Source organism: Papilio machaon, chromosome 2 (genome assembly GCF_912999745.1).
Source record: "Papilio machaon chromosome 2, ilPapMach1.1, whole genome shotgun sequence".
Classification (NCBI taxonomy): Eukaryota; Metazoa; Arthropoda; class Insecta; order Lepidoptera; family Papilionidae; genus Papilio; species Papilio machaon.
Window position 1 is genome coordinate 9,577,518 of NC_059987.1, and position 27,989 is coordinate 9,605,506.

Below are 27,989 nucleotides of genomic sequence, written 5' to 3' on the forward strand. Positions count from 1 at the left end.
TTGGATCTGAAGTGTCATTTGTCAGTACTTGCTCTTCGGTCAATCGTGTCCGATCAAACTGCCACAAATGTAATCTACCTGATTGAGAACCTGAAAATGTCATTTCATCTATAAACACTGTAGATGTCCAGTCAAAGTTTAAATATTGACGTGCAAATTCGAGTCGGGCAGTTTTCTGAGCATTTGTCAAGGCTACATTTTTCGGAGGCCATCTATGGTGAAAACCCATATTACGAAGGCAATTCCTTATTGTCCTAGGGTGTACATCAAACATTTCCGCAAACTGTGACGTTGGTGTATAGCCATTTAAAATGTATTGCGTTTGCATGATACGACGTTCCTCTTCTGATATAATAGACGGACGATGATTATTTTGCCTTAGGTCCACAAGAGAACCTACAGATTTGTATCGCCGAATCCAGCGACGCACCGTCTCTCTTGACACACTTAACCGCCTTGATATTTCGCGTATACCTACATCTTGTTTGTGTAACTTCACTATTTGAGCTCTTAATTGTTTATTATTAGGAGGCATGTTATTATCGTTTAAAATAAAATTTTCAAACAAAATATCTATCTCGAAAACATGACATTGACAGTTGTCAATCAATCTGTCAATGTCATGTGCCAAAACGCAGTAAATTACTTTTCCCGTTACCATGGCAACTTACTTTTGAGACACATTTATCAATTAACAAACATGATTTAAAATTCCTTTATCACTAGTTTTTTAAATGTTTTGGTCCTAAATCGAAAAAAAAATGATGAAAAACAACGAATTAATTAATCCTCCTGAAAAAAAAAGAAGAGTTCCTTTATATCCAGGATTCCCGGAGTTGGCACGTTCTGATGTTAGCATTTATCCCAGTTATACCAAATTATCTCTAGCATAGTAAGTACATTTTTATATACCTTTTTCACATTATAAAGATGTCACAAAAGGTCTAGTGGCCTTATGATAAAATAAACCAAATTCAGGTTAAAAAAATACTTGTAGTAATACTTGTAAAATTATTTTTTTAATTTTATAGCAAGGATAACATAACACCAACGTTTCGTTTCAGCTAAACTAACACCAAAAATTTACTATTATATATATCGTAATTTTTATTACCCGCTTATTTCTTACACGATTACTTTCAGCCTAGTCGTTTGCCGCCATCGCTACCACTGGGCTAAGGTAGCACAACATAAGCAATTTATGCAGGAATTGCACAGTTTTGAACGCCTACAACCAAATGCTTTAGATGGGGTAAGAGTGCATCGGGAATTCTCTCAAGGGATACTGTCTCACAAGATACCACCGCGACGGTACATACAAAAACTTTCGATAGACCCTTTAAACTCGCGACAAAGGATGCGTGTGGAAGAAATTGTCAGTCGAGGGGTTAAGTTTGGTTAGCTCATTGTTATTAGTTACGTAAACTAGAGTACCTGATATAAGAAAAATAAACTGTAAAACTCATAGACATTTTCAGAACCATAATTAGAAAAATTCTGAAAATGTAAGATTTATACCCAATTTCAAAAATATTAATTTTATCCTAATCTTTCACAACATGTTCATACTATTTTCTGATTTCTGATTTTTTTTTCATCCGTTAATACTAAATAAATCTATTGAGTGTGTCGAGAATTTTTAAGTAAATAATAAAATCATATAAGTATAAAATTTTAATCAACATTAATCTGCAGTTTCCATTGCTTTCTTTCGTTTGATTTTCTTACTCTTCTCAACATTATTCTGTAAGAAGTGCGCTTCTTTCTTAGCCTGAGATATCTCAGCCCTTAGCCTCTGTTTAATGGCAGCCTTCTCATATGCCAACCTCTCACTAAGATGCACCCACTTGAACCTGGGTATGTATTTTATATTCCATATCATGTCAAAGTAGCGTGACTTCTTTCTCGTTCCAATTTTAGCATTATTGAGATTAGCTGCAACCTGTTTGGCAACTTTTTTCTTCTGGAACTCTACCCAGCCTTCCGTGAATTGGTTTGGTACACGCTTACGTTTCTCGCCAGGTTCTGTAAATTAAGAAAAAAAACTATATTACCTTGTATAACACTGTGACATAGCAGACATACAAATACATGAAATACGTATTACGTAGTGAGCAATTAACTATATTATAATAGTGTAGAACAACCTTAGGAATTAATTCCATTTCCTAGAGATGAAAAAAGTAGAATGAAGCAAGTTTTTGTGTTTATATTACGGATTTATATTAAGATACTTTTTTATTTTCTCTTTTCTTTGTCAAAATATACATTAAAATGATATAATTTATTTTCTTACCATTTATAGCTCTCATAATGTTATCTAAAAGTATTGAGTTTTTTATACCCTGATGAGCAGGCTTTATTAATAGTATAAGGTGGCAAATAAAGGAGCGGCCACCTAACTGACAAAAATATTGAAGGGACAGCTAAAACATCATGCATTTGCAAGTGCATTGCTTGCCTTTTATCAGCAAAGGAAGGAATGCACAGAAATTTAATATTTCCCCTTCCTACGCCAAATACTCTTTCACAGAAAGAGAAGAGGACCAAAATTAGTCTTCTGGACACTTATCAGGCGAAATGAGGAATTGCTTCCAATCCCTGAGTTTTTCTGTATGGTAGTGGTATTTCAGTGGTTGAACCAGCCAATCTTCAACAGATGTTTCTGGCTCTACACACAATAATAAACATCAAAATTAGTAATTTGTTATAACCTCATAAGTAAAACACTTACTTGTACTCGGCTGAAGGTATATCCTACCAACTTCGCCGTATTGACTAAAAATTTCTCTAATCTTCGCAACATTCATGTATGGAGGTATTGTTGATAAGTAAATGATCCCACGTTTCTTTTTCTTCTTTTGAAGAATGTTTGTTTCCGTGTTTTTTCCATCGTTTTCCGCGCTCGAGTCACATTCGGATCCATTTTCGGGGACCCTAGCGGTATCAGCTTCAGGCATCTTGAACCTTTTCTTTGAATATAGACAAAATTAATACATTAGTATTATAGATATCCACAACAAATATTTAACCATAAAAATTAACCACATGAAAATGACAGTGACAGAGACAGATGTGATAAAAAGTTAGTGCACAAGGATTACGTCATCATGAAGTTAAAAATTTTATGTAAGCAAAATATTATAAATGCTAACATATCATTCTAAAAACAAAACTGCTAGAATTTCATCTCATCTGTTTGTGTCTAATCTCAAATTAATGGTAGGCTATAATAATAGGTATTGTGTTGTACGTATTTAATTTTCGCCATTTCTGTAACTGCGGAACGCGGAGACCGCGTACTGTGGAAACCGTTGGAAAAGCCCTATGCCCAGCTGTGGACAGATAAAGGCTGATGATGATGATGACGATTTCGGTAACTCCATAAGAGATGGGAATGGAAAAACCTTGTCTGCAACAAAATTCTCCTTCAAATATTGTTTTTAATATGTAGATTTTTTCCTTGAATAAAAATTTTACGTGACATTCTAACATTTACATTCCGTAATGTAGTATTACGTTCCATTCGTTTTTTAATGCTCGCCTACTTAATTTATTCATATCACTGTAGTCTGATCGCCATCAGTCATCGTTGTCATTGCGTACCGTTTACCGACCTGTATATATACTATACAAACATCTACGATATCTATGGTATCATTCACATACGTACAGTTGTGTCGTAGTGACATTGTCAATGTCATTGTTTTATTTAATGTATTGAGATTGCTGCAGCTGGCACACCTAAAAGCCACTGCTTGGAAATTGAATTGAGATTGCTGCGAAGATTGTTGACTGACTCGACACTGGCCCAATCCGCTGAACTGAACTGAGTGCAGCGAAAAGATAATAATTGTTGATTGTAATTTGATTAGTTAAAGCTTATAGTATATAAAAGTATTACAGTTAACTTGTGAAATGGGTTGCGATGGTGGTACTATCCCACGACGGGACGAGCTCGTCCGTTTGAAAAAGAAACCAGAGCAGGTAATAAGATTTACTTACATTACATCATTCTAGTACTCTTATATAAGTTTTGACACTCGTTTGTTTTTCAGAAAGATAAAGACGCCGAACGCGCATTCAAATGGCGTAATTGTGCCCTTTCTCAGCAACCTTTACAACAGCCCATAGTTGCATGTGGTTTAGGTCGATTGTACAGCAAGAGTTCAGTTTTGGAGTCCTTATTGGACAAAGAAACTAAGCCAGAATCTATAGCTCACATTAAAAACATGAAGGTAAGAAAATATTAACAAGTTTTAGTACAAAATTAAAGGATAATCAGCAATACTACAGCCTGATAGTTTTCCTTTCCTTTCAAACCTCATTTTAATAGAGTACAAAAGAAAGTTATCGCAATATGACTCATCATAACATTAAAATACATCCAATATTTTAGGATATTAAAGACCTCAACCTGACAAAGAACCCAGCATATACCAATGTGGAGCATACTGATGGTGCTGTGGGTGATGGCAGTGCACCTTTCATATGCCCCATTAGTGGATTGGAGATGACGGGCAAATTCCGCTTCATATTTCTGTGGAGCTGTGGCTGTGTGCTGGCTGAACGTGCATTGAAAGAAGTTAAACAAAATATTTGTCATATGGTGAGATTTATCTATATTACTCTATAAATTGATGGCTCCTCCGTAAACTATTGTCTGTTTGAAACACAAATTTTGCTATTGTTTTACATTAAATAATTGACAAAATGTTAAACATTAATACAATTCATGCATCAAACGTGAACATACACAACAAACAATTATAAGCATCCGAAATATACAGTTCTTCGAAACTACTTTCTAATTTACACAGAAATTAGTATTTATCAGGTTAATTTAAAAGACATAAAACAGAGGTAAAGTGCAAAGTTGGCTTACTATAGTCTACATAGAAATTACTAGAACTTCTAAATATACAACTAGTTTTAACTGCTTTAACACTTAATTTTTGCAAAGACGTTAAACCCTTACAGCACCATAAGATTTCCAAGACTAAATATGCCAATGCAACACAATAGCTTAGCACAGTTCTTTTTTTTTTATTTGTTCAGAAACACATTTGCTGCATTGGACATTTTTATTTTGACATTCAGTTAAAAAACATCAATTAAATAATAATTGAACAATCAATAACGATTTTTGTAGAAGGGAAAAATATTTCCCTTGAGTGTGAAAGGGTTTAACAATGAAGACCCACATTCAATTGTTTATCTGTTACATTGTTTATCTTTTTTGGTCAAAATAACTGTTATATGAAAATTTAGAAAGCTTAATTTAGTTATATAATTGAACATTTTATTTGCAGTGTCAAAAACCTTTTACTGATAATGATGTTGTTGTACTCAATGGAACAGAAGAGGATATAGAGGTGTTAAAGGAAAAAATGGCTGTTCGTATTGCAAATAGGAAAGGTAAGAAGATTAAAACTGAAAAAATTGAAAAAGAAACTAAACCAGAAACTGTCACATCTGAAAGTTTAAACGAAGCATCATCTTCCAAAACAGAAGTGAAAAATGAAAAGGATGAACAAGAAGCTGGCTGTAGCAAAGCTTTAAAAAAAGAAATAGACACAATACCGTTGTCTCTGCCCAAATTCAATCCAAACAAACAGACCAGAGGTCACTTTGGATCATCAAAGAGAGCACTACCATCCGGTCTTGTTGATGATCCCTCGTACAAAAAGACTAAGAAAGATTACAGTATAGCTAAGGACCCTCAAAGCAGTGAAGTGTACAAATCTATTTTCACATCACATAAAAATGATCAAAACCAACAAAGAGCACATTGGGTTACTTACAACCCATTTTACAATTAAATATTATTTTAATAAATGTAATTAATCATTTTAATTGATAAATAAAAAGCACTTTTCTATAATTGTTTATTTTATTTTAATAAATATTGCACTAGTTCACATACAAGTTGAACAATTATCTAAATGTAATCTCCTATATTTAACAATTAGATTAATACTTTTATGAGTTATGTATTTTATGAAAAACATGATCATAAAAAGGAAAATATGTTCGGTGAGTTATAAAATTAATTAATTTTTAAATTATTTTCAATTTAGATTAATATTATTCTGGTGACATATAGTCAAGTAAGACTGTTTAATTAATGTTAAAATTCATATAAACTTTTATAAATTTTGTGCCTTTATCTACTAGATATAAGTTTTTGTAAATATAACAAACAATTAAATACTTAAACACTAAAGAGATTATGTCGGGATGAACATACAAATAATGATGCATTAAAAAAATTAAGAATTATATATTTTAATACAAAGATTTAGATTAATTACCTAAAGTAATTTAATTTAATATTAGGAATGAATGAAAAAACTGCATTGCAATAACAAAGTTCCAAGCAACTGATCACTTTGTCAATGGAATGTTAGATAATACTTGTTTTGGCATTTTATTAGGTTTTTTTTTACTTTAACTTTACCTTATTGATATCTATTTCAAACTACTTCAAGTATATGATTTAAAATATTCTGTTAACGCATTTTTATACACAAACTAACACCTGATGTTAAGTGGAAATGTGGCTTAAAGATGGCAAGTTACCGCTAGTTTAGTAAGTGCCTAACTATGTATGTATAGGTGTATGAATCAAGTTCCATTGTAGAGGTTTACTGAGCAGTCTGCTGATGCACGGATGCGAGGGTTGCTTCTATGATTAGGTTGAAGTCCAGCTCGTTGAGGCTGGCCTTCGCCGTCAGCAGATCCAGGAATGTGTCCAGCGGCGACAAACGTTCGCCTGATGGCAGCGCCGCTATACCACCTGAGTAACACAGATAAAAAATCATCTGAAACAATTAACATTGCAGAGCATTTTGGAAATGACTGATAGTCGGTCACATAGATTTAGTAAGGTAAATATTTTATTTAATCTATGGATGACCGACATAACGTAGATCAGTGTTTCCCAAGGTGGGGCGTACGCCCCACCTGGGGGACATTTGGATTTAGATGGGGGCAATTCGGAGATTTTAAAACTTAAGGCTACATCCTTACAATGATAGCCAGTTCGAAAAAGTACATAAAAACGTTTTAGAGACAAAAATCCGTTGCACTTAAACTATTTATATGTGTTTTCGTGTTTAATTTTTTTTTATGAAATTGATCTAGTCAGCCAAAAGTAGTATTTAATTATTTCTCTAACATTGTAAATTTAGGCCTCGAGAGAAATTTATTTCTAAATAAAATTTATAAGGTTGCAATAGTCATGTTCATCCTGAAAAATGGCACATGGATCTAAAAAGGTTGGGAAACACTGACGTAGATAGAATAAAGTATGAAACTAGAAATTTTATTTCCTCAGTAAACATTGGGAAATATATGACATTTATCCAGATCATTTATCTTCAGTGCTATATGTTTGTAATGCGTTGATCTTAGTAAGAAAGAAACTCATTTTAAAGAAACAATTTAATATGATATTAGTGTTATGGTCATTTTAGATTGTGTGAACTTGATACTATAATACTGTAAGAAAGTGTTAGACTAGAAGTGGAAGTAGACCTGTATCCCGCAGCGCGCTGTGCCGCAGCCGGTCGCGTGTGGCGCTGTGTCCGCCGCTGAGCAGTGCGCCGGCGTGCTCGCGCGCACGCAGCTGCAGGGCGGCGCGGTGCTGCCACGCCCCCAGCGCGCGCCGCCCCCGCGCCTCCCCCGCCAGCTGGATCAGCCGCAGCTTGTTATTCACGCTGCGCTTGTCGTCCTCATCTTTACCTAATACAAACGTCGGTTAATTACTACACTGAGTAGTAATTACTTTAATATATTTCAATTATTCCAGACACTAAAACCCGGTGTTTTAAGTATTTGTCGCCGCGTTAATTTATATTTCTAAATGACAAATTAAAAATAGGTCAAATCTATCTTACTAATGGATGGATGGATGAATGGATGTTAGTTTGAAGGTATCTCCGAAACGACTCAACGGATCTTAATATAATTTAGCAGAAATGTAGAACATAGTCTGGATAAACACATAGACTACTTTTTTTTTTTTTTAATTCCACGAGGACGAAGTCACGTGCGACAGCTAGTTAATAATAATAGTAATTACAAGTCCTACTGGGTTACCGATAAAAAGCCTACAAACCACGTAACTTATTATTGTTTAGATTAGGTAATATGAAGGTACCGGCGACAATAGCTTTGAGTACGTCGATTTGCAGCTCGAAGACGTTGCGGTGTACGCGCTGCATGAACGCGTGATGCGGCAGAGCGCGCCAGCCCAGGTACGTGAAGAAGGAGCTGAAGCCCGCGGGCAGAGGGAACCCTGCGCCCTCCGCCGCCAGGTAGTACTGCTCCAGCACCTTGAACACCACCAACGCGTGTGTCGGCTCCATCTCATCTCTGTCGGATATACACAACTTTGCTTCATCTTTCATTTAGTAGTAACCACCGCACTCAGACTCGATTAATAGTCGCAAAAAATCTAAATAAAGAAGCTCAACAGCTAATTTATCGAACTTAGTACACTCTGGTAATAATAACATGTTTGGAGTGTTTAAAGTTAGAAAGTTAATTCATAAGAAAGATTTTTAACAACATGAATAGAGTAGTTATTGGTAAGTGAAAAGTTTTGAGTAAAATCTTATGAACAATTTTTAACATTTGTTACATGAATAGTGTATCTTGTGTTGTTATTTAAATTTTTATTTCATGTTACCATAAATTAAAAAATTAGCTCAAATGATTACAAACAACATTTAAAAAATACACACTTGCTACACTAAACTTACCTTAATCATATTTAAAGCAACATATATTGATTTCGATGGAAAATTACAAATAAAAAAACTACACAAAAAATCAACAAATAAAATCACCTACACAAATCGTGACATCCAAGCAAAGTGAACCAAAAGATAAATTAAAAACAAAACCTAAAACAAGTGAAAAACCATCCAAAAAACCAAACATCAAATGAATTTTTACTGCGGCCAAAACAAAAAAGCTGTACGGACCAAACAAGCTATAAATGACTGCAACCAAATTAAGAAAAAAAACAAAAAACCACAACAAAATTTTAAGAGACCAGCTATAATACCTTTCAAATAGATTACAAAGAAAATGTTTACTCCAACAAAATCTGATTCCTGATTATAACTGATCTCCGTTAAAGGTCCTTTATAAATACAAAACCAAAGGCATTTGAACGATGAGGCGTATCAAAGTGTGCGGGATCGTACACTAGAGAGAAGCCGCGCAGATGTGAGTACGGCAGTGCGCATGCGCGACACGCAGCGCGACACAAGGAGCGCGCCGCCTCCAGCTGCGCAGACGCCCACCTCGTCGCCAGCGCGTGCACCCCGCCCTCAGCCCCGCCCCCACCACACTCCCGCATCACGTGCACGCTCACAGCGCGCAAGTTCTGTCTCCGCACACCACAGTACAATACAATTACTATTTTATTGATAATATATAAAATTCTTGTGTCACAATGTTCGTTCCCGTACTCCTCCGAAACGGCTTGACCGATTCTCATGAAACTTTGTGAGCATATTCAGTAGGTCTGAGAATCGGCCAAAATCTATTTTTCATACCCCCCCCCCCATTTCGTTTTTTTTAACTGCGCGCGGACGAAGTCGCGGACGTCAGCTAGTCTAATATATAAAATTCTATTGTCGCGGTGTTTGTGGTTAAACTCCTCCGAAATGGCTTGACCGATTCTCATGAAACTTTGTGAGCATATTCAGTAGGTCTGAGAATCGGCCAACATCTATTTTTCATACCCCCCCCCATTTAGTTTTTTTTAACTGCGCGCGGACGGAGTCGCGGGCGACAGCTAGTTGATAATAATTTACCTTATGATAACACAATCTAACAGTGGTAGACGCCAGCAACAACACCAGTTACACGAATTGGCCTCGCCCAGTGAAATACCACGACCACACAGAAGACTGGCGTCAGGTGGAAGTAATTCCGCGTTTAGTCTGATGAGAGTGGTACTGGAGGCCTAATTTTTCCTCCTCTTTCCCTTCCCACCACTTTTCTTATAAGGAAAGGATGGGAAGAAGAGGTGGATTTAATGGAGGAGATGCATAGGAAGGTTAAATATTCTATTTTTGTGCGTCTCCTCCTTCGTCTATTGAGGGTAGGTAACGCATCTGCGATTGCGAATGTCTAAGGACAGCGGTCGCTTCGCCATTTCGGCGAATTCATGTGGCCGCTTGCTTGTTTGCCACCTTGTAATATTAAAAAAATATATAAACAAAGAAATTGTTTACACTAAATTATTTGTTTAAAAATTAGCACACTATTAATATACATATATTTTTTTTAGTTAAAAAAATCTTCATAGCTATACAGAGCTTTCAGGGTAAGCCATGATTTTAATCTATTTTTTAAATGAAGTGAGGCTGGTAGCCACTGTAATATGGTTCGACAGACAGTTGTAGACAGCAGGCCCTATGACGTGTGTCAACTTGTCCTAATACCATCATTACAATACTCTGTGAGCAGTCAAACATCAAGACTATCTTTATCTTAATAGACTGTGTCGATGTTTTTTATGTACTCAAGCTCGTTACAATATGCGACTTCCGATACAACATTCTATAAGGACATTAATTAATTATTCAGACTTATTTTACCCAAAACAGGGAGAAAGGTGATTAAAAAAAATAATGATGTCAGAACACTGAACTCTATTAATGAATAAGCGATTGCTTGGAAATGAAAGCTTTTGTTTCTTTCTGATTTAAACTGTTGTTGTTACGTGACAGTTAATTTTATCCATTTCGTTAGTTCGAATCCTCACCGCTACAATCAAATAGGCACAAAATACTACGTCTTACAGCCAAACCATTTATAGAGGTCAGTGTGTTCGAAGGTTATGTAAAGTTTGTATACTGACAGCGGCGATGACGTGCTCCTGTCGGCTGGCGGTGCACACGTCGAGCTCGTAGAAGGGCAGAGCGTCCTGCGGCGCCAGCGAGGGGCGGCGCGGCGGCAGTGGAGCGCCCGCGCTCGGCGACAGCGGAGTGCTGCAGCGTGATAGCGCCTCCGGCTACATCACATACATTGTCACAATAATCTTACTTTTATATATATAAAAGAAAGTCGTGTTAGTTACACTATTTATAACTCAAGATCGGTCGCACTGATTTAGCTGAAAATTTATGGGGAGGTAGTTTAGGACTAGGAGACGGACATAGGAACTTTTTTATCTTGTGTGTATTTTTTTTATTCCGCGCGGACGGAGTCGCGGGTAAAAGCTAGTATATTATAAATACGAATGTTTGTTTAAAGATATCTTCAGAACTACTCAATGAATCTCGATGAAATTTGACACAGATGTAGAATATCTGGAAGAACACATACACTACTTATTATGTTTCTTTTAAATTCCGCATGGACAGAGTCGCGGGCGACATGTAGTATGCATTATAATTGTATTTACAATCACCGGATTGTGGCAGCTAAAAAAGTCTTATTAGTTAATATTAATAACTAGCTTTTACCCGCGACTCCATCCGCGCGGAATAAAAAATAGAAAACGGGGTAAAAGTTATCCTATATCCCTTTCCTGGTTCTAAGCTACCTGCCCACCAATTTTCAGTCAAATCGATTCAGCGGTTCTTGAGTTATAAATGGTGTAACTAACACAACTTTCTTTTATATATATAGATAGATGTGTGTGAAAAGTTGTGCGAAGTAAAGACCTGATAGCAGTGCAGTGAGACACGCAGACGGTCTAGTACATCACCGGGGCGCAGACGGGGGCGTGGCGCGGCGGTGAGCGCCGCCCACAGCCGCGTCCACGTGTCCTCCGCGAACTGGCACACGCGCTGCCGCGGGGACAGCACCACCGCCGCGCTGTGCCACACCTTCTCCTGGCTCACCAGCACCTGCGTCTCCCCAACCTGACACAACACAACAATAATTCACCTGTAATATTGATGATAATTAATATTTGCTAAGAAAAAAAATAGCTGTTACATACTGCTACAAAGTAAAATAATTTTATATATAACTACATACACAAATGACATGAGTTACAGGTCCTTAGACAGCTGTATCTAGAATTAGAAATAAGTTTCTTACGAGATGAAACACAACTATAAATAACATGTCGACGCCCCCATCGAATAATCCTGTAATGCACTCTTACCGGGTTCTTGCTTTTCCGTCGAATTTGGCATCTAGAGGTCCTAATACACGTTGTGAATTTTTTTTATATTTTTCTTAATGTTAATTACGGAGATAAAGTCATTAATGAAACATTTTTTTTTTGTTTCCGGTATTATCATTTTTCCTTCATAGCACAGAATACGTCCGGAATACATGAATGAAAATTAAATACAATGTAGCTATAAATATTAGCTTTGTTTTGCTATTTAAAAGATTCTTGTACAATAATTATTGATGAAGTAATTAAAGAAATGCGTTTTTTGCTTCTCCTGAAAAAAATGATCTTTCCTACTACGGGGCTATTCGGTGGGGGCGTCGATGTATTGACCGGAGTTCACCTTGATGTCAGTGAACTTGAGATGCAGCGTGAAGGGCAGCATGGGCAGTAAGGTGAGCGCGGCGGCGGGCAGGGCACGACGCGTGCTGGCGTATGTATGTGCCACCAGGTACTCCTGCATCAGTCGCTGCAGCCCGCCCACACCCGCCCCCACACACGACAGCCCCGCCCCCTGGTTCACGCACACCCACGAAATCAGCTGAAACAAGGACCTAGTGTTACCTAAGATTCACACAAATACTTTAAAAAAAACGCAATATGACTACAATTTTCAATAGTAAAAAAAAATGCTTTCTTTTCTTTTTTATCTATTCCTTTGCATCTTGAGTTAATTTGAACTTTAAATAAGGCTATTAACTATTATGTAATTATTTTAACAAATTAAGTCTCCTTACCTCTTCAGCCAAATCCAAGTTCCCCTCGTGCTGTATCAAGTAGTGAATGATGGCCAGTTTGTTCTCAATGGGCGTCGTCTTAAATGTAGTAGCGAGGTCTTTCTCCGCCACGTGCATGGTGACAACATCCAGAGTGTTCATGTCGACCATGGTGTGGGCGCCCCAGCCAAGCAGCGGGGCGAGGCTGGGCCCACTTTCGCTCGCCTCCACCGGGATCACGATGTGGGCGCATGGCTCGTGGTGTAGGCTCACATCGATCAAGTGCGTAAACAGCATTGGAATGTGCACGAGGAGATGATTATCTGTGACGTACGAGCTCCAGTAAAAAAATTGTATTAATCTAACCAAAGAGGTGACTAACATTGTCTATGTTGACTACAACTGCACGTATTTTTTAAAGGACAATACTTCAGTATATAGAAGATACCTTCGTAGAGTGTGTACGAAGGTCGCAGGGACTTGGCGAGGTTCCAGGGCAGGTCGGGCAGCACGCTGTGCACGACGCAGCCGTGGTGCAGCAGCGTCACCGAGTATGCAAAGTTCACGCCGCCCTCTTTCAGCTCCGCACTGTCCTCCAGCACCAGGGACGTGGTCGAATCGTCAAGAGGCTAACACAAAAAAGTACACATTTGAAAATCACCTAATCATTAGACGGCTTATAAAGTTATAACAGTTTTTATGTCGCCAAATATATTTCCGAAGCGTAGAAACTGACTGAAATCAAATGTACATTAGCTGTAAAATTTGTTATTATGTGAGATTACCTTATAAAGGTAATGATGGCAGACACAGAGGAGGCCGCGGGCGTCGCACACGATGTGCAAGTCGAGGCCGCAGTCGTGCACGCGCAGCGGCACCGCGTCGTCCTCGTACGAGCCGCACGCCGCGCCCCCGGCCCCGCCCACGCCACCTCCTGCACCCGCCCCCTGCGGCAGGCTCAGCGGAATATTCAGCTGGGCACAAACAAAAATTTATAAAAAATAATTCTAGACTTGTCGCGACCGAATTAACACACATTTTTGTCGATGAACACCTTGGTGTTCCCGCTGCTCGTTTGCCCCCTTCTCTTATAAAAAACATTCAGTTTTTTGTCAATAAAAATCGAGCATCAAATGTTAAAAATATAAGTAACTTCTAACATAAAAGTATAATTGAATTTAATAATTGATTTTCAATAAGACTTCGATCAAATAGTTTGTTATGTATAGATATAAATGTAAAACATTTTGTGACGTAATCAAACATTTTCTTACAAATATACTCTACTTGTATAAAAGATACGACAGAAATAGGTGACGCAAAACATCTGCGCAAACACAATAAGAGACTCAAACCAGCTATCAAAACTCATTAATCAAAAAAATGTAAAAGAAACGTGTTTTTATATAAAACGGATAATAAAATTAAAGTTACAACAACTACAAGACTCGTTCAAGACAGATAACAATGGAAATGTTTAGAGGAGGCCTATGCCAAGAGGCACATTGTGACATTTTATATTTTGTTTTTATTTTTTTAACACACGTAAATTTCAAATAATTTTAGAATAAAGGGCTATGTAATTATATAAGATGATAATATGATAGATATATAAGAATAGAAGAGGAGCGTAAGAAAACGTAAACATGGTAGAGGCCAACTATGGCACTAAAAAGATGTCACAAAAAGCGCAACTACAGAAAGTAGTGCATTTTGTCTAATTTTATTGTTTATCCTAGTCAAGCTACTGCTTGTGCATACCTCTAATATTGATAAATAAAAAATATTGTCCTTATTCTTTGTACGATTTAAAGCATTTTCAACTCTAGTCATTACTTAAAAATTATATAGTGTTTATAACAACTGATACAACTCACAGCCATAACCGAGAACAATAGGTAAAAACGGTTTTAGTATCATAAAAAATAGTTTACCACAGTCTCATGAGGCAGATCAGCATGGAACTGCAGCGCGGAGAGTGTGGGTGTCATCTCACTGGGAGACTTCACCTCCTCCCCCTCCGCGAAGCTCTGCTGCGGCTGCCGGTAGTGAATGTAGAACAATACCTAGAAGACATCAAATATTAGTATATTGTAAATGAGACAAGTTTATTCCACTAAAAATCTATCTATATATATAAAAGAAAGTTGTGTTAGTTACACTATTTATAACTCAAGATCGGTCGAACTGATTTAGCTGAAAATTGATGGGGAGGTAGCTTAGAACTAGGAGACGGATATAGGAACTTTTTTATCTGGTGTGCATTTTTTTATTCCGCGCGGTCGGAGTCGCGGGTAAAAGCTAGTTTAAACTAAATAAAAATGTGCATCAACCTGACAACAGAAAACATTTAATTTATTTAGCATACCTTTATTTTTGTCGGTTTCTTAAATTTCAAACCAAAAACAATAATAGCATAATGTAGGCAATAGCTAAATATCTTGGAAAAGGTTGGAAAACTGGTATGTTTCTTTATTCCACCATTATACTCACTTGATTGACACAATCCCATTGCGCCCATGAGAATACCTTCACAATAGTCTCTGGTTCGGGGTAGATACCATCAAAGCCCCACTTCTCACTACCATCATCACATTCATTAAGAAACATTGGTGTTCTGTATATCTTGATGCCTAATAAAATACCAAGTTATATTTATTTAAAATGTCATAACTTGAGTGTTATTTTATTATCAGTTAACATATTTAAAAAAATATAAACATACAACACATTTGGTAAAAAAGAAATATTCAAATAATAGTGAACATTTATGTACTGCTTTTAGTAAAAAATATAGACAAATTGAGAACCTCCCTTTTGATGATGATTAAAAAGTTAGAAAGACAGACTAGAATGATAACAAAAAATTATTGAGTGGAAATACATAATTGACATATATCTAGAATAAAGCTTTTGAATTCTGTTATTTTTGATTTGATTACTGAGCACATAGTTTAATAATTATTCATATCATTTTAATAAATTACATTTAATTAAATTAAAACTGACAATTTAATGGCATTAGTAATAATAGCTGTTCTGTATTAACTAGTTATTTTAATGAACCATTCTAGTAAGATAAAATTGTTTAGTTCATTTAATGCTATCAAAAATATCAATGAAAAACTTACATTCCAAATGCTTAAATAGTAAAAATCTATCATTTCTGATACCAGGGCTGTATTTCTTACTCTTGCCATATATATACTGCACCATTATTTGTCTGGTCGAACCCTCTTCTACTTCCTCAGGCTCACTAGATTTATCAGGAAGCAGAGATATTAAATATGGACAATACAAAGCTTCCTGAATATCATCACCTTCTTTGGGAAGAATTTTAATAACATAAATAAGCAAGCTGCGCGTGGAATTCACTGAAGCCTGTATTATATTCAATTTCTCCTCGAAAGTATGTAGTGTAGTCAAAGTTTTTGTGTTATTGGTGTAGACGCCAATGTTCATAACTTCTTTGTCATTTCTATTGGACACCCAAGTAAAAACTTGAGAGCCGTCTTGCTCTTGCCCTATTAAACGCCATTCTCTAGCAGTTACCTCTGTAAATATAGTTAATTTTGTTACTTAAGTCATCAATCGGTAATTATACTTAGCGATATACAACAATATGAAACATACCATCTTCACTTTGAGATTGAAGTACACCACATAATTTAACAGCAAGATTTTGTTGCGCCATGATACAAGATAAATTTTTCACCTGTTCATTACAAATATCCGAAAGAATTCTATTAAATATGTTATCAACGTAGATAGCGTCTTATTGACTTTTCTTGCAGGTTTTCTATCAGCTGTCGCCCAGCTGTACAGTAACGTGAAGTTAGTATACGAATCTTATCCAACATACAAACGAAAATGCCGATATCACGCCGTGAAATTATGGCACCACTGTGTGAATTCGGCCAATCATAGCGTCGCAAATAACTTTTACTTTGTGTTCTGTGTCACGTACTGATTATTTTATTTTGATCAAAATACTGCAAAACTTTATTAAAAATTGTGATTAAATAGCTTATACTCATTATAATATTTTTGCATTTGACATTTTTAATAAGCACTCATACGTAACTTAACCAAACCGCATTTTAAATGGTAATTTCATTTTGTTTACTTTAATTCAAGGTTTTTAACAAATCCTCATTTAAGCGACACATAATTTTAATGCTAATTATACCAAAAAAACTAATTAAAAATTGAAGAATAAAAAGGTATTTGACTCTTCCAAACGTTTGTGTTCAAGTCGTGTATAGGAATAGATTTGATAACGACGAACGTTTTCAGAAGAAACAATCGTGAAGTTAGCTATTTAATCACCCAGAGAGGCTAGACGTTTTACCGCGACATTTTCGCGCGGAAAGCCGGGCGTAATCGAGCCGTGGAAAGCTGAAAAGAAGCATGTAAATGTAGTAAATTACTCCAAGTGTAGTATTTTAATTGCTTTTTCATCCGTTTAATATCATAGCTGTAAAATAAAGTGTTAAAAATAGTGAAATTGTGATCTAAATTGAGAACTGATTTCTCATTAACAAGGAATTTTTGTTCTATAGAATTTGCATCAATTTGTGAATGACCAGGTATGTACTAAGTGACTACTTATGTTGCTTAGAATATACAGTATCTTTTTATATGAAAAAATCTACAAGTAAATATCAAATCTACACATAATTAGGTTATAAACCTGCAGTCGACGATAAGCTTTGCCATTTATGCTGTCATTGACAATACCTGTAAAACAGTCTTTAATTCGGTTTTTATGTAGTACTCGTGAAAATTATGTATATGACATTATCACAGCATCGCAAATGTGCTATTTATATCAATTTCCTAAAGTGGATGGGGCGAGAAACCCAAGCTTGCGACGTGTCTAATGGCGGTGACGGAGGATTTCGCGCGCGATTGTGACGGATTCGTGGCATTTATTTTACCTGCTGACTTAGATGTTTTCGTTGTTTTATGATCTAAATGCATAATTTGTATATTCTTCTGATTATAAAACTAGGAAATCATAACATTTACCGCCTACTATTGCTTTAAAATGACTCTGAAAAAAAATCTCCCGCCAACCAGCAGGGGGCACGCTGCCTTTTCGAAAGCCAAAATAGCTATGTTAATGTATTTTATTTCGATATTTTTTGTTATATCAGTCTTCTAAAACCTCTGAACTTTTATAAACCCCCGAGAAAAATGGAAATTTGTCCTCGATTGATTTTGTCAACTGACATAACCCTATTTTGCGGTTTCGACATGACATGCGGTAATTTAAGCTATTAATGTAGTTTTTCTGGCGATATCTTTTATGTTGTTGATAACTTGTTAAATTAGTTACATATTTTAGGCCGTATAGATCCCGTGCCAGCTGATTTGTCGCCTCTACGATGGCTCAAACGGGGTATGTATGTGTTCCAATGTAGACAGTAAAAGTTCCTTGTAGACTTTGTTTACATTTGATCTTATGTTTGCAGTAGCTCCAGTGAAGGTCATATAAATCGGCCATGCTTCAAAAGGAAGAGAAATTCATCAGACGATGAGGTAGTGTGCACTAATTATTAATTTTGCATGTACTAATTAGAAATCAGAAGCATAGAAATCAATACATGATTAATTTCCTTTATAGGAGGTGGAGAACATGCCACCCCTCAAGAGATCACCCAAAATAGAGGAGTTTACTGACTTGTCAGCACACAATGTTGTTGTTGAATCTTCATCTTGCTCTAGTGATGATGAGGGGTCTCACTATGAAAACAATGAGCAACCCAGGAGTGTTTTCACAGACATAGATTATAACCCAGATACCTTTTTAAGCCCACCGAGTATACCTGAGCTTCCTAATTATGTTCTGAGTCCCTTAGAAAATGTAGCCAGAGGCGACTCTACACCGCACTCCAACAAAAGGCCAAGGTAAGTTAGGGTATAAGTTTCTTATTGGTCAAAAATATATGCACTTACAAATCTGTGAGTTATTAATGTTACAGTAGATCTTATGTAACAGATCTTTTATCAAAGTTACTTCACTTGCAGTACAAGTAAATATCAGTATCCCACTCCACCAAAAAGAAAATGTCCTCTGCCAGGACTGTACTGGGCGGACCAGAATGATCTCTGGAAAAGTATGTGTGAGGGAGACGCTAGATCCAGTATGAGGAGAAATCCTAACATGTTTGACAATCATCCTAACTTACAACTGAGGATGCGAGCTATATTACTGGACTGGCTGAATGAGGTAAGCAGGGTCTTGTATTGTTTGTAGAGATGTTCATTTGATTTTTTTTTAAATTAAGGTTTTTGTAGTACATTCTCAGTGTCTTTACTATAGTTGCTAGTTGTGTTAATAAGATTTATATATGCAATGAAAATGGTTATTAAATTACATGCAAACTATTTATTTCCATGCTGCTTACCACTGATTTAAATAGGAAATGTAAGTATTGCAGTTTGTTTGTTTGAAAAAATATTGTATATCATGTATAAATGGGTCTATGAAGTAACATTGGGAGCATTGACCCCTTTTTTGCAATGTTCATTGACCTCTTCAGAACCATCGCGTTTGGACTCTAATCTATCGTTTTGTTGTATTCTTTTTTTTAAATTTCATAGTTGCATTTTGTTTTATCAATACAAAAAAATGTCTCTTAAAAATATGTTTTTTTTTATAAATCGTAAAACTTTACGTAACTAGTGTTTTATACAATTTCGACTATCTATAAAAACGTTGTCGAACTTCTTCAATAGACGATTAATGACGTTTCTAAGACTAAAATCACTATACGAAAATATCGTCATCCTTGTCCATTATCTTTGACAAAACAGAGAACAATATGTTTCGGACGGAGATTTTGATCACAGGCACTCATGGTATCTGGCACTGTCGTCTAATTGTCATCCTTAGTGTAGATTTAATGAAAGAAAACTATACTTAGGGACAGCGTAGGTAACATACAATAGTATACCTTAGTAATATCTAAGTTACCGCATATTATCGAGGTTATAGGTAATTTAGCGTATTGTAATCACTAGACCTTGAACCTTTAAACTTATTGGTGCAATCTATAATTCAATATACTTCGAATTAAATATTTGTTAACTAAATATTTTCGGATGATTCCGAAATTAAATATTATCAGTGGTCGGTATAATTTACTTATTTTAACAGTACATCAGCATTTAATCGTAAAATCTTACTAATATTATAAATGCGAATGTTTAGATGGATGGATGGATGTTTGCTTGAAGGTATCTACGAAACGGCTCAACGTATCTTGATAAAATTTGGCACAGATGTAGAGCATAGTCTGAAAGAATACATAGGCTACTTATTACTTTTTTTTTAATTCCGCGCGGACGAAGTCACGGGTGACAGCTAATATTAAAATAAATTAACCGTCTTAGAAATCGATTAGGTTTAAAAATTCTATTTCCTCTGAGATTATAATCAGTACCGTATCGTTTTTGTATATTTTTTCCATGAATAAGTTCTGTTACACCTATAACTTATATTTAAACACTGAAGCATTAATTTTTCGAGAGTAGGTATACGTATCCGATTGTTATCCTATTGTGGTTATTACATCCGTATTGTAAACCGCACTGAGAAGATAATTATATTGTACTAGATGTCGCCTTTTCGGAATAAAAAAAAATATCCTATGTGTTCTTCTAGACTCTTCTATATCTGTGCCAAATTTCATCAAGATCCGTTCAGCCGTTCCGGAGATACCTTCAAACAAACATCCATCCATCCATCTAAACATTCGAATTTATAATATTAGTAAGATTACTTATATTTTAGTAATATATCAATACATATAAATATCTCAATAGATTTAGTAATACTTATATTTCAAGCAGAATCTTGTTGCGCGATAAATGTGACAGGCTCAAGTGTCTTCTATAATCTAACGTAAAAATGATTCGATAACTAACATAAAATCTACGTCTTAGAACTAATGTCTTGCCTTTATTTATTTTACCCATATCCTTCGAAGCAGTCGTGCTTTAAGATGTCAAGAGATTGATGTCTAAAAACTTTAAGAACAAGCTGAGCGCTCTATATCAGTAATCAATTAAGTAAATACCTAAAGCTAATTAAGCTGAAATGACGGTTAAGTTGAAGGTAATCCTTATAGTTAAAAAAAATATTTATTTTGGACGGAAACTTAGGAGCTCCGCACTGAGTCCGACTGCCTTTCAGTATATGCTTCGATTGTTACAAGCCATTATGTTGATCTAATTTTTATCACGTAGAAAATATTGATTTTGTAATAATTACAATATTAAATTTCCGCTTGACGACAAGATGTTCGTGATGATTGCTTAGATTTCAGATTATTGTTGTTTGCATTTTCACCAAATAGCAACCTAACATAGGCGAGATTGAGGTCGTGCGCTAGATTTTTCATTGCAAAAGTAAAAAAAAAATAGTGATTTATTATAGAGTCTATTCCTTAGCAACTTGCAAATTTTCTATATCTGTAGTATTCTTAGAACATATCTATGGTTCTATTTGTAATTTGTGTACGCCGCGTGGGTATTTTTTTAAAATAGCAAATCCAAGTTCGCTCAAAAACTGGCGTAATCTATTAATATGTTGGGAACAATTATCATTAAGTCTTTATAATGTATCGTTACCATTGTCAGATTACGAAATACCATTACTGTTTGTACCATTTCAATGAATGATTGAAATTATCTAGGATCGAGTTGGATATAATTCTGGGAAGCCTTTTGACTAAATTTGGGAAATGTATATCTTAGCACTCAACATGACAAACGAATAGTGTAAACCTGCGTTACTCAATTACTTACAAACTAGTAGAGGCAAGTGGGCTACACTTCGTAGTGACTATTAACCCAATTAATTGTGTTCAGAATTATAAAGAATGTTGCGACTAAAGCTAAGAACATTTTGCATCTAAGTATCGTTTTTGTATTTTTTTCAAATTGGTTTCTTGTATAAAAAAAGTCGTGCAGAACACGTAGCACATTGTTATGAGCAGGGCGTATTAATTATCATCAGGTGAACGAACTATTCGTCTCGTTTTAAACGTTATGTAAGAAGAAATAAACTCTAATGCAAAATTTCCTAAAAAAAAAAAGTTATGTTGGTTATTAATGAAGTCTGAATAGATACAGAATACAAGAACCTGGGCACAAAATCGAATGAGAAATCTTTAATTAAATTTACACTGAGAGCCTAATCATAAAAAACTTAGTGTTTCAATTATTATGTCATCCTACTTATGGGACGCTGATATTGACATTACCAGTAATCACGAAATTGAAATATGATTATGAGTAAGCTTCCGAAATGCGATCTCGACAAATAATTAACAAATACTTATCATCACCATCAGCTCACTATACGTCCCCACCGAGGGGCTCGTAACCTACCCTAAGTTAGGGATGACTAGGCCATAGTCAACTAGGCTGGCCCAGTGACATCATATCTTTGAATTTCTTCTCAGATTTGTGTAGGTAGTAGCATCACGATGTTTTCCTTCTTCGTAAGAACGTCTGATAAATGTACATATGTAAATCGAAAAAAATATTGGTACATAGTTGGATTCGAACCAGGACCTGGAGATTGCAAGTCAAGTGCTTAACCCCTGAGTCACCGACGCTCTTACCACAAATACTTATACCGGAAGCTATTTTCGTGATACCTATTTAAAAACACTATTTTATAATCGTGTCGACGTTCTTAATATCAATGACCGGCGGCCAAAGGATTACAACACGTGTTTAAGTAAACAGTGTCTAACTGTATTTTTGAGTTAATACAGTTAATTTAAATGTTGTTGAGTGTTTTATTAAAAAAAAATTGTCAAGACAGTATTAATTTCATGATTGTTTTTCTAAATTTCTATACGTGATATAAGACAGAACACAAACATTTTGAGATCAAATCATTTGTAATAAGATTCCAATAAAGGAGCATTATCTCTGGTAAACTTTATTTTGTTGGGGTAGATAAGATGGAATGCGTTAGTAGACCTTTGGTGCCCCCAATGCGGTGGCGAGAAACGTAGAGTACGTATCTTGACGTAGCGTCCATGTTATTTGTCACGTGCCTTAAATCACTCGCACTCTTATTGAAAACAGTTAATAGACTACGTCAAAAGACTCTTCTTTTTATTATTTTTCTTAAAGTTATAAATCGAAATGCACAAAAATCTGTGTGCAGTGAGTCATATTACGCCTTATTACGAAAAGGCACGGCAGTTAACTTGATATTTTAAAATTGTAAAATAAGTTGTATTTACTTATACGAATCGAAAATGTATACGTTAGGATACTTATTATTAAGCAAAGTCTTTAAATGGAATTTGTCGACATCATTACATCGGCCATTATTGTCGCTATTTTTGGTTAAGATAAGAAGAGCCCTAAAAAGGATTCAGCGTGATTTCCCGTTACTCGACCCAGTGAACATCACATCGTTTCCCAACTGATCGCATAGCAATCCCATTAGATTTTAATTTGTTAGTACCAAATTAAAATGATTTCCTGTGAAATATTCGTTTTCGACTACTTGATTATAACGCGTCATTTTTTTTATGACTATTTTCATGTTAAGAGCTAAGGTAGATTAAAAAGAACAGAAATCCAAATCATTTGACAATGTTTATACATTTATTAAATACTTGTTGTCGCCCCCGACTCCGTCAGCGCGGAATTATATGAAAAAAAAAACGTAATATGTAGCCTATGTGTTCTTCCAGACTATATTCCACGTCTGTGCCAAATTTCATCAAGATCCGTTGAGCCGTTCCGGAGATACCTTCGAACAAACATCCATCCATCCATCTAAACATACACATTTATAATATTAGTAAGATTTTTTATTTAAAGCCAGTGATTTGCATCGAAAGAACTTGCGTTCCACTGGTATTCCAGTTTTAACGTCTATCAGTAATTATCTGACTGGTGACTGACCCATAAATTCACAAAAATTTAGAGGCCGAAAGCGAACACCGTTTCGCAAACTGTAAATCCATAGTTTTTATAATTCTATACGAACAGGCATGAGTATTTTATTGTTATACCCGATTAGTAAAAATTTTATAAGGAAGGAAACTAAATAACTATTAAATCGTGCATATTGTTCTATGAATTTATTATCTTGCTGGTGTAGTAAATCGAATGCCAAAATATTTACATATTTTTGAATTCGAGTAATTTTAGCTAAGTCTCAATTCTATTCACTGTCAATAATGGTAAAGCTAGAAAACAGAAGCAATATTCCGACACCAATGATTAAGGGATACTATTTACGATTTTATCACATTTATTTCCGATGTCTCATTTGGCAACATTAACAATATGATCAGTTTCGCGAATATCCATTTTAGAAATACCTGTTACCAAACATATATCAACTAGAGTCTTTTTAAAACAGAGATATTGCTTAGTACATGTGTTTAAGCAATGGAAACATTGGAATACTACAGCTATTAGTAGTATTATTGTGCTGGGAAGCATATATTAAAGTGTGTTAAAATTAAAAAAAGTTAAAAATTTCTAAAAAAAATACTAAAGTATAGATATGAAATATTGATATGTCGAATGTACAAAAACTTAGGACGCAAATTGAACGATGGATGCAAGAAAAGAATTACAAATTTTAGGGCCTAGAGTAATCAAACCTAGAATCTAAGATACCTTCCCATAAAGGTTTTGTAGTAAATTAAGTTTAAGAACCCCTGGTGTAAGGAAACAAATTGTACAACAAGGTATGTGTATTGCAGGTGTGCGAGGTATACAAGCTGCACCGGGAGACGTTCCACTTGACGGTGGACTACATCGACCGGTATCTATCACACACCGACGACCTGCCCAAGAGCCGGCTGCAGCTTATAGGTAACATATTATTTAGTAACGAACTTCTTCGTCTTATACGACTGTCAAAGTTTGTTGAATTAAAAAAATATTCCTCCCCTTCTTCAGCTTGTATCTATCTTAGTACTCGGTTATAATATAGTAACTGTAATCTCTTTACTCTAGGAGTCTTAAAAAAGGGATCAAAAAACACTGTTGTTGATTGTTTTGAAACATTATAAAATTTTATAGGCGTCTATTAATGACTAGGACATAATGACGTAACAAATGCTAAAGATCATATCGAATGATATGAAGATAGAATTGAGTCCTGTTTATTTCATTAACATTTATCGAGCGATATCATGCACTGATACACACGCGATATCGCACTCACTTTGTCGCCATGCACATTTATGAAATTTCTCCCCAGTTAAAATATTTTTTTTTAAAATTTCAATCGAAACATAAGGTCTGCTATTTCCTCGTTGACTTATTTGGATATATATTTGCAGTCCATAAAATGTAGACTAAGCTTAAATTATTTGTGTATGGAGAAAGAAGTTATTGGTTCATTTTATTTTAGTTACTCGTAAAAAAAATTTTTGTCAGTTTCAAAGAAATTATGTAAAATTCAATAATTTACTTTAAAAAGGTCTCACGCTTACCACATCTTATGTGAAAATTTTAGTTATTTTCATCCCCTCTTCCAGGTATAACATGTTTATTTATCGCGGCCAAAGTTGAAGAGGTGTACCCACCTAAAGTGAGCGAGTTCGCGTACGTAACAGACGGAGCTTGCACAACGGAAGAGATCCTTCTGGAGGAGCTACTGATCCTGAAGGTGCTATCGTGGAGCATCACGCCGCTGACCATCAACGCCTGGCTGAACGTGTACATGCAGGTGGCGAGTGAAGCGCGCGGTGCCAAGAGGCGTCTCATCGGCGAGAGTGATGTGGCCGCGAACGCTTTGCGCGGGTACACCTTCGTCTTCCCGCAGTACTCCTCGCTCGAGTTCGTAGTTTGCGGACAACTGGTCGACCTCGCAGTGCTGCATGTTGATGTTAATCGCTTCGCATACAGTACGGTGGCCGCCGCCGCAATGGCACACGCTTTCAACAAAGAGCTCGCTATGAGGGTTTCAGGTATGTAGACTTTTTTGTTAATCTATATATATAAAAGAAAGTCGTGTTAGTTACACTATTTATAACTCAAGATCGGTCGAACTGATTTAGCTGAAAATTGATGGGAAGGTAGCTTAGAACTAGGAGACGGACATAGGAACTTTTTTATCTTGTGTGCATTATTTTTATTCCGCGCGGACGGAGTGGCGGGTAAAAGCTAGTATGTAATATTTCAAACTATGGGCATTTTCAGGATTTTACAGTATCCTTAAAATATTATCTATTTATATCTAAACATCTAATTAAATTGGGGTGTCGGTATGTAATCTCCAAATAAAAAAATCTTAATTCGGTTACGTGAATTATTTAATTTCTTTACCTATAACGAAAACCAAATTTTAATATTTTTGTCTGTCTTTCGGGACGATTTTGTCGGGATTTTCATTGGAAGGAAGCTGATTGCGGGAATATTGTAGCAAACTTTTTTTTTTTTTAATTCTTCGCTGAAGAAGTCGCGGGCGAACGCTAGTTGTGTTATAATTGAATATATGTTGTGTAGGCTACAGCTGGGAGTCATTGGCGGCGTGTTACGAGTGGATGCGGGCTTTCGTTGCTGTGGTGCGCGCGGCGGGCGGGGCCAGTGTGGTGCGCGGCGGAGACGGCGAGTTCGTGCAGCGCGCCGCCGGCCTACAACTACTCTGTCCAGCCCTCAACCGAGACGAGAGCCACCGGATACAGCATCACAACGTCACCTTAGATATGTTTGTTAGTATATACAACATTCTGTATTTACTTATGTGGAGTCTAAAAAAAATTCTACAGACTAATTAAAAAAAAATATTTTGTTCTTAAAACCATTTTTCACAAAATTGGTGGGGCTCCGTCTCCCGAACTAATTAAAACTATGTTTCTGGAGGCAGCGCCTTCTCTTATTTATTTTTTAAAGGTATTAAGTGTTAGTTGTTATACATATTGAAAGATACATTATATTTAGATATATTAAAAAAAAACAATTAGTGTGTAATAGTATGTGTTTTGTGTGGTTTTGAAAGTGCATGTGTGTGCTTTTTTTTATTTTACTATTTTTTTTTTAATTTTTGGGTGTCTGATATTTTAATGAGTTATTGTTAAAATATTTTCAGTACAGTCGTAGTCAAGTTGCATTAGCCATTGTGTTATATAAATTATTAACCTTTTAAACTAATATTAGAAGACGCACTTATTTCTTTCTGACTCATAACAAAGGGAAATAAGTTCATAGTTAAAATAGAAATTTCTTTCCACAGGACAAAGTATACCAATTATTAACTGAAAATGAACCTGAAACATCAGAACAGACGAGCAGTACAGAGGGTGATGCGACACAGAACACGGAGCAGATGTACCCGCCCACGCCGCCGCTGTCCAATCAGAAGACGCCGGGCACGCCCACCGCAGCCACGCCCTCCACCAGGCAAGTGCCCGACTTGCTACATGCTGAAGTATGAACTGAACATCCTGTATTTATCTCTTCTTATTGTAAATATTTATATAACCCATTCCAAAATGAACGCCTACATTTTTTAAACATGCATCATTTTCCATACATGGCGGCCATTAAGCTGTTTCATAGTGAAATTGTATAATATTAAAGTGTCTTTTTGGTTTTTTTTTTTTGTAATATAAAACTTTGTGTATAATTTGCGATGTATTGTTTATAAAATTTAGGCTTTCTTTTGGAATAAGGGATAGTCTGTCGATTGACAGCGCGGGAAATACCTCAGTTGAGATGTCAAGATCTGACAATAGTTAACGGACGAAAACATATGTTTTGTTGTGAGATATTTAAATGTTGAAATGGTTTTAGATAAGGACAAAATTGAAGGAAGTGTTTTTTTTATAATAATTTCAATATGTTGCAAATACTTTTAGGTTCTACTAATTTTTTTTTATACATTGAAAATATATACGAAAAAATAAGTACATAACGTCAACAAAAGTACATAACTACACTCTACAGTTATATTTATATTCTGGACAAAATTCCGAGAAAATCAAAATAACAATGCATGCAAGAGTGAACTAATATGATTTCAGCTTTTTTTAATATACTAATAAATTAATATAGATTAAGTGTTCACACTAATTACATTTTCTCGGAATTTTGAAGAGATGTAAATTTTT

The 27,989-nt window shown here is 35.6% G+C and overlaps 4 protein-coding genes across 4 annotated transcripts; 2 read left to right on the plus strand and 2 right to left on the minus strand.

Annotated features, from left to right (window-relative positions):
• Positions 1–1,657: 1,657 nt before the first annotated feature.
• LOC106713920 (pre-rRNA-processing protein esf2) lies at positions 1,658–3,062 on the minus strand. Its single transcript, XM_014506825.2, has 2 exons — positions 2,735–3,062; positions 1,658–2,025 (listed from the first exon to the last, which is right to left on the minus strand). Exons 1-2 carry the CDS (start codon positions 2,958–2,960, stop codon positions 1,685–1,687), a joined length of 567 nt encoding a protein of 188 aa, XP_014362311.2. The 5' UTR covers positions 2,961–3,062; the 3' UTR covers positions 1,658–1,684.
• A 742-nt stretch (positions 3,063–3,804) lies between these two features.
• LOC106713915 (replication termination factor 2) lies at positions 3,805–5,868 on the plus strand. The gene is made up of 4 exons (XM_014506820.2): positions 3,805–3,987; positions 4,059–4,238; positions 4,400–4,609; positions 5,313–5,868. The coding sequence occupies exons 1-4, from the start codon at positions 3,919–3,921 to the stop codon at positions 5,820–5,822; spliced, it is 969 nt and encodes a 322-aa protein (XP_014362306.2). The 5' UTR covers positions 3,805–3,918; the 3' UTR covers positions 5,823–5,868.
• A 558-nt stretch (positions 5,869–6,426) lies between these two features.
• LOC106713904 (protein pigeon) lies at positions 6,427–16,683 on the minus strand. The gene is made up of 14 exons (XM_045682334.1): positions 16,507–16,683; positions 16,005–16,427; positions 15,367–15,506; positions 14,808–14,939; positions 13,659–13,847; positions 13,322–13,502; positions 12,895–13,196; positions 12,501–12,698; positions 11,694–11,894; positions 10,886–11,038; positions 9,219–9,400; positions 8,165–8,379; positions 7,540–7,746; positions 6,427–6,799 (listed from the first exon to the last, which is right to left on the minus strand). The coding sequence occupies exons 1-14, from the start codon at positions 16,565–16,567 to the stop codon at positions 6,648–6,650; spliced, it is 2,736 nt and encodes a 911-aa protein (XP_045538290.1). The 5' UTR covers positions 16,568–16,683; the 3' UTR covers positions 6,427–6,647.
• Positions 16,684–17,252: 569 nt separating this feature from the next.
• Positions 17,253–27,674, plus strand: LOC106713917 (G1/S-specific cyclin-E). Its single transcript, XM_014506821.2, has 9 exons — positions 17,253–17,462; positions 18,224–18,277; positions 18,351–18,417; positions 18,503–18,786; positions 18,907–19,108; positions 24,633–24,744; positions 25,416–25,847; positions 26,386–26,591; positions 27,113–27,674. The coding sequence occupies exons 2-9, from the start codon at positions 18,264–18,266 to the stop codon at positions 27,311–27,313; spliced, it is 1,518 nt and encodes a 505-aa protein (XP_014362307.2). The 5' UTR covers positions 17,253–17,462; positions 18,224–18,263; the 3' UTR covers positions 27,314–27,674.
• The last annotated feature ends 315 nt before the right edge of the window (positions 27,675–27,989 follow it).

What these genes read in the sequence shown, in the direction of transcription:
- LOC106713917 (XM_014506821.2), top strand. An exon ending in CACTCCAACAAAAGGCCAAG is followed by an intron (nt 18,787 to 18,906) that starts GTAAGTTAGGGT and finishes CTTCACTTGCAG; the next exon opens with TACAAGTAAATATCAGTATC. An exon ending in GCTCGCTATGAGGGTTTCAG is followed by an intron (nt 25,848 to 26,385) that starts GTATGTAGACTT and finishes TATGTTGTGTAG; the next exon opens with GCTACAGCTGGGAGTCATTG.
- LOC106713920 (XM_014506825.2), bottom strand. Translation starts at nt 2,960, where the DNA reads ATGCCTGAAGCTGATACCGCTAGGGTCCCCGAAAATGGATCCGAATGT. An exon ending in ATACCTTCAGCCGAGTACAA is followed by an intron (nt 2,026 to 2,734) that starts GTAAGTGTTTTA and finishes CTTAATTTACAG; the next exon opens with AACCTGGCGAGAAACGTAAG.
- LOC106713904 (XM_045682334.1), bottom strand. Translation starts at nt 16,567, where the DNA reads ATGGCGCAACAAAATCTTGCTGTTAAATTATGTGGTGTACTTCAATCT. An exon ending in ACTATTTAAGCATTTGGAAT is followed by an intron (nt 15,507 to 16,004) that starts GTAAGTTTTTCA and finishes GTATTTTATTAG; the next exon opens with GCATCAAGATATACAGAACA. An exon ending in CTGCGCGGCTTCTCTCTAGT is followed by an intron (nt 8,380 to 9,218) that starts GTACGATCCCGC and finishes TATATCCGACAG; the next exon opens with AGATGAGATGGAGCCGACAC.
- LOC106713915 (XM_014506820.2), top strand. Translation starts at nt 3,919, where the DNA reads ATGGGTTGCGATGGTGGTACTATCCCACGACGGGACGAGCTCGTCCGT. An exon ending in TGAAAAAGAAACCAGAGCAG is followed by an intron (nt 3,988 to 4,058) that starts GTAATAAGATTT and finishes TTTGTTTTTCAG; the next exon opens with AAAGATAAAGACGCCGAACG. An exon ending in CTCACATTAAAAACATGAAG is followed by an intron (nt 4,239 to 4,399) that starts GTAAGAAAATAT and finishes CCAATATTTTAG; the next exon opens with GATATTAAAGACCTCAACCT.